Source organism: Triticum dicoccoides, chromosome 1B (genome assembly GCF_002162155.2).
Source record: "Triticum dicoccoides isolate Atlit2015 ecotype Zavitan chromosome 1B, WEW_v2.0, whole genome shotgun sequence".
Classification (NCBI taxonomy): domain Eukaryota; kingdom Viridiplantae; phylum Streptophyta; class Magnoliopsida; order Poales; family Poaceae; genus Triticum; species Triticum dicoccoides.
The window spans coordinates 464,383,376-464,389,283 of record NC_041381.1 but is presented as its reverse complement, the minus strand read 5'-3'; the positions used below and the strand labels follow the sequence as shown (position 1 = coordinate 464,389,283).

The 5,908-nt window shown below is 43.7% G+C and overlaps 1 protein-coding gene across 1 annotated transcript; it reads right to left on the bottom strand.

Moving 5' to 3' along the window:
• Positions 1-365: 365 nt before the first annotated feature.
• On the bottom strand, positions 366-4,351 carry LOC119341512 (7-hydroxymethyl chlorophyll a reductase, chloroplastic-like). The gene is made up of 18 exons (XM_037613388.1): positions 4,149-4,351; positions 3,892-4,073; positions 3,708-3,816; positions 3,525-3,609; positions 3,377-3,418; positions 3,162-3,240; positions 2,751-2,802; positions 2,610-2,672; positions 2,424-2,521; positions 2,180-2,215; positions 2,041-2,102; positions 1,908-1,935; positions 1,729-1,808; positions 1,570-1,639; positions 1,413-1,470; positions 1,251-1,315; positions 1,070-1,164; positions 366-937 (listed from the first exon to the last, which is right to left on the bottom strand). Exons 1-18 carry the CDS (start codon positions 4,249-4,251, stop codon positions 841-843), a joined length of 1,404 nt encoding a protein of 467 aa, XP_037469285.1. The 5' UTR covers positions 4,252-4,351; the 3' UTR covers positions 366-840.
• Positions 4,352-5,908: the final 1,557 nt, after the last annotated feature.

Below are 5,908 nucleotides of genomic sequence, written 5' to 3'. Positions count from 1 at the left end.
GGAGGTCCTCGCTCTGGTGGCAAAGCACGAGCAGGGCGTACGGGCTACTCAAAGCCCGAGAAGGCGGACGTCCCGACAAAGGCGCTTGGTCATGTCCGGTTCCACGAGGGGGAGATTGTGAGCTTCACCCTTGTCTCCAAGGCCGATCCAAAGCAAGTAGAAATCGAAGTGTAGTATTACCACTACAACCAGCCTCCTCCATAGTAGTACTAGTAGCACTCCAGTTCAAGTGTATATGTGTGCGTTTGTAGAATATTTGTGCAGTAACACCTAGCTGATCGTGCATCCTCTTTGGTTGATCCTCGGAGAACTAGCTACTCACTATTTTGGGCTAACAGAGACATTGTTCCCTTCAGAACCCAATATTCAGCACAAACCTCCTTTCTTGATCAACGAAATGGCAAATCTTTTGCCTTGTTTCATAAAAAAAATTAAAAAATTCAATACAGCCTGGCCTTCCAATAACCTGTCTGTAGACATGCCTCATTTGGCAGCAAAGAAGTGGTGATCTTCTTCGGGACTGATCTTCTTTGTTCACATATCTGTGTATAGACAAGGCTCTTCAATGGACCCATTTTCCTTGAAACTGTCGGGCAGACAACCCAAGTGAAGAGACTAATGGTACAAATTCTATTGCATCATTGGAGTTGATCCTTGAGCCTGCTGCCTGTCGGGGAGGATCTAAATCAGTAACCTGAGCCCTAACGCGTACCACTCGCTGTCTGAACTAAATATTTCTGCTGTGCACTCACTATTTGTTTTGCTTGCTAATACTATCTATAAGGATCGTGTGGCCGTGTGTGCTACATATGCATATGCGGAGGTATGATACAATACACTTCACTGTTTATTCTGCTCAAGCATGGAGTCGATGCGTCCGTCCTTGTTGTAGGCCTCCACGATTTTCTTGGCATACGATGGCATATGCTGCTCCGCTCTGCAACATGAGATCCATTCATTAACACTCCCATATATATCGTCCTAACATATACTACTACATGCATACATATAAATATATTAATATTATTAATGTATGTTGAGAGCATATAATACAGAGAGCGATATGTACCTTGCCCTTCCCCATGCCCGGTTCACATACAGGTAGTTCCTTATCGTGTGGTAATCCAGAGAGTAGCGACCAAACTCCAGGCCCTTGGGCCCAATCTGCACAAACCATCCATGAACGGTTGGTTCATCATGCATGTTATTCATTATTGAGTCCATCCAAAATGTAGCACTCATTCCCTAACCAGGTTTAGCAGGAAGGCGATGATGTTGCCCACAAATATGGGAGCTGGATTAGAAGGGCCTTTTCCTGAAAAATCAACCCCCAGTGAATCACATTTTAGTCAGATCCAAGCAACTAATGTTTGACTGCTGCAAAGTAAGGAACACCATATTCATATAAATACCCATTTTCGCTGCATCATCGGCTTTCACTGTCTCCATCACGAATGGTTGTCTAGCACCCTGAAGAAGAATAACATCAGTTGACACGAAAAAAATCACACAATGAATCCTACCCAACAGCACACAAGTGCACTTCTATGCATGGACGTGGGTGCATACACTGCTAACTGTTGGCGTGCTCTCCAAAAGGCCCTCTATCAGGCTGAGCATCTCCCTCCCTCGCTCGTTCCTTATGACAAGAAAGAAAGAAAATCAACCCGTTGTTGAGTAATTTGATTCCTCACCAACAGCTAGCTGGTTAAATTTGTCTCACTTCACCTGACTGTAATATACTGAGGGTGCTGAGTCATAGAAACGCCCGAATATTTCGGTACTCCCATATAGCCCACCACTAAATCCTGCGCTTTTGCAACATGCACTTTTAGTTTTCCATATGCAAAGGAAGAAACTGTTGGAATAGAAAGAGAAAGAAGAACTATATACAAGGGGAACCTCACCGCCAAGCCATTTGTGTAGTCAAAGCAGCTGCAGATGGTGCAAGTAAAACTATTAGTTCGATATTTGAGAGTGATACCTGACTTTTTTATGGATAAGCTAAAGCAACGGATTTTTGCACTGAGCATAGCATACCTGTAGCATGATGGTGCAATGACATCAACCAAATCATTGGCTGGCAGGGAAAAATACGGGACCTGCTTTAGAGTAGGCGATCAAGAGACAGTTTCGGGAGACCCAGTTCTGTAGAATAACAGACAAGCAGGTGGCTTACCTCTTCTATATGCCCATCCAAATGCTTTAAGTGAACCTACAATATGCTCACAGTTATACAACACTACCATGTATCAAAATTGGGAAAGGAAAACAATCATAACTGTTCCATTAGATCCATATGTTTGAAATAGATACTAAAAATGATTGTTGAACTGTTGATTGTAGAAGTAAATGATACTCACATAAATGAAACTGTTTCAAAATGGGATAAAGAGTAACAACTGTTTCAAATTAAGTTTCACCTTGTAGTCTTGCATAAATTCGTAATGTAGAACAGTTTCTGGTTCATTGCTTGCAGCATTCAAAAATTTATCAAGTCCTTCACGAGTACCATTGTCCACTGGGAATGTTCACTAGCATAAGCCAAAGCTCCAATATATATTACATGCAAGACAGTAATCAGAAGTCGGGAGATCATCAGTAGTTACCACAGTTTGTGCCAAGCACATAAAGCTTTTCCAAGCCAAGGTACTTCTCTACAGATCTCAAAGCTGCGGCCAATAATTTCACGTTCGATAACTGTGAGATATGATAAACCGCCAACGGTAGAAATAGAAGAATGATAATACCTTGCACTTGACAGCCGACACCACAAAAGAGAAGACGCTTTACACCAGCTGCCTGTGAAAGGAAATCATGAAACTCCTAGTTTTCAGAGAGTTGTTCAGAAACAGGGTGTATGAGGCAACAATCATGACGTCATAGTGTAAAGTCTTTGGCGATAGCACCTAAAGTGCTTCCAGAACTGGAAAGGGAATTGGTTGACATAAATTTTCAGTCCCTACAATTGGGGTATAGATGCAAATCTCTGAACAAACAAGTCCAAGTTCATGTTCAAAGAGCTTATGTTCTTTACTTCAGATATCTGTCATCATCAGTGATTTGTTTTCAGAGGTTGAGAAGGGAGATAAGATCACAAGATACAGCAGCTAGCAACAATAGCAAAGTATATAGCATGAAGAAGAAGAAGACAGATTTACCTCCACTAAGGCTAGTGTATCGAGATTAGGTGATAATGTCGGCTTGACACCTCTGGCTGCAATCACTTCTTCTGGTGTCCTAGCAGAGCATGGTTAAAAATACTGAATCTTACTTCCATAACATCAAGAATGGGAATGATGGAACTGACAATAGATCAATTCCAAGTGCATAAAAAACAACTGATGAAACTAACAATTGATCAATTCGACAATACCTGGCTAAAACAGGCCTTGGGGCAAACCTATCGTCTGGGTCACTGCAGATTGTGGCAATAAATATAGAGCATTAGTCAAGTCCATGAGTTTTTCTCGAGTTATTGCAAGGAAAGATGATGATTTGGTATCCGATTCTTGTCTGGGTGCCTTTGTACACAAACCACGGCATCAACCATATTTGATTTCAGCATCTCAACTGCGATTGTTGTGACTATTCCTGTCCACTGAGCTCCTACATGTGTATATATATGGAGGTAAATCAAGCTGGCAAGATGTAGCTGCATATGCACATGGTGGGATGAAATGAAATGAGAGTTAGGTAACTGAAACCTTGAACAGGTTCCGTTTTCCTGGCATACAGGAGCTGCTCATGCACCCCGTAGTACATTTCATCCATGGTATCCTTCCTGCCCCTCCCATGGACCACTGGTTCCAGATCCTATGGGAAACACGAACCACGCGTTAATGGCCGTAGGAGAGCAATGCAATGCAAAGAAGAAAAACATGGAGGCACCTCGACACGGGACATGCCGTCCCCGAGGAAGGCGCAGGTGTTGTTGACGTGGGCGATGTAGTACGTGTCGCAGAGGCCGCAGCGGCTGCACTTGTCCTTGGCCGGGTAGACGCCTCCGGGAGGGATGGGCTTGGACTTCTCTCGCCAGTCCTCCCTCAGCGCCTTCCCCTTTCCCTTCCCCCCTGAAAAACTCAGTTCGATTCGATTCAGGTTGTATGTACTGCCAGGAATGGACTGGATTTAGGTAGGTAACCAACCTGGCGCTGGCGGGGAGGAGGAGGAGGAGGAGCACCGTGGGGTGAAGGAGAGGCAGGGTTTAGGGGAGAAGTAGAAGAAGCAGCGCGCAGCCATGGCGATCATGCCGTTGCTCCGGCGGGGCGGGCAGGCGCGGCTTGTGAGAGAGGCAGGAGCCGCTCGTGGACGACGATAAGATCGTGTGGCTGGCTGGACTCGTCGCGGGTGGGCTTACACGTTCCCGTCCACACAAACACAATGCAGATGTGCGAAGAAAACTCAGCTTTAGCCCATTACTTTTTTTAGACAATCACACAAAGCTTTATTAAATCATCACCACATTCACAGGACGGAGGGAAGGTTTCCGGGCTGGCCTAACCATACATGTTGGCCTGGCCCCAAATATAACGCATGCTTCGCTAGATTGTGAGCCTCGAAATTCGAGCTCCGACGTTCATGAATTATATTACATGAAATAAAAGCACTAACACCTAACTTGATTTCGCGGATAATTGCACCATAACTTGAGCTGCTTCCTTCTTTGATTTCATGCACCACATTCTTGCAGTCTGAAGCTAGCTAAACTCTCGGGTTATTTAGATCCATGGAGAGGGCCAGGCCTTCCGGACCGCCATGGACTCCAACGTAGCTGGTTCGGTCACTATGGGAAAAGCAACAATAGAAACCCCTTCAAAGCTTCCATCCTTGCTCCTCCTGATAGCCGCTACCACCCCGTGTCTGCCACTCCGACTGACAGCAGCATCGACGTTTACCTTTAGCCCATTACTGTAGCTTCAAGTTATAATTGGACCGCAGAAGACCACTCCTCCTGAAGCGTGACAAATGGATTGAGAAAGGAACCTCAGCAGTCGTGCCTCGAGGAATTTCTGGCCCCCTCGCCGCCTCCGGATGCCATCTTCGTGTTAGGAGGTGGGAGATCTCATGTCTTCAAGAGTTTCAGAGTTTTGAGCAACATTTGGTCATCTTCGTCTTTTTATGAACAAGTTACATCATTTTTTTGTGGTGGTGTCATGAAGACACAAAGTTTCGCAGAGCTGATTATTCAGATATGATGACTTTATATTATTATGTCATGTTGCTTTTGTTGATTTGATTTTTTGTGGAGATGGAATCTTTCCTCGATATTATGGTGAAGCTTTTGTGGTTCAACCGCATGCACTTCTAGCGGATAATCCCGTCCCAAGCACGTTCATTGCTCATGGCTATCTTTTTAGATGGGTGAACCAAGGGGCTTTCAGAAACCTTTATTCGTAATCCAGTCCATGCAAGTGAACAAGTAGAAGTAGCGTTGCTCCAGTCCAATTGCAGTCTCTTTACTAAAGTCTTGACTGTATTTTAACTTGCAAAGATCAATACCACTGAGAAGATGTCACCCAAGAGATTTTATTATAATTCTTAGTTGTGACAGTTACTTTGCAATTTCTTAGGTTTTGGATCGAAAGCGATGTATCTGTAATGGTTTTGAGTTTGAATAGAGTTACAAATGTTTTAAAAACATCTCTACTGTATTTCTAAAAAAAGGCAGGAAAGCCCTACAACTTGCCTTTTATTTTATTTTATTTTCTTATTAAAAACATCAAACTACCTTGTTTTTTTCCTTTTGAGAACACTAAACTACATTTTTTTTAGAACATGAAATATGTCTTGGTTTTGCTAAGAAAACTCCTAAAGCACTGCATCATTATTGTGGTGGTCGCCGGAGATCTAGGGGATAATTGACGAAATATGTTTCGGTGGTTACATCCCACTTTTTTGGTGGCGG

Excerpts from the sequence above, each read along its gene's own strand:
- LOC119341512 (XM_037613388.1), bottom strand. The coding sequence starts at position 4,251 with ATGATCGCCATGGCTGCGCGCTGCTTCTTCTACTTCTCCCCTAAACCC. Across the intron at positions 3,610-3,707 it reads GAAAACGGAACCTGTTCAAG|GAGCTCAGTGGACAGGAATA; the intron begins GTTTCAGTTACC and ends ATACACATGTAG. Across the intron at positions 2,522-2,609 it reads TGTGCTTGGCACAAACTGTG|TGGACAATGGTACTCGTGAA; the intron begins GTAACTACTGAT and ends GAACATTCCCAG.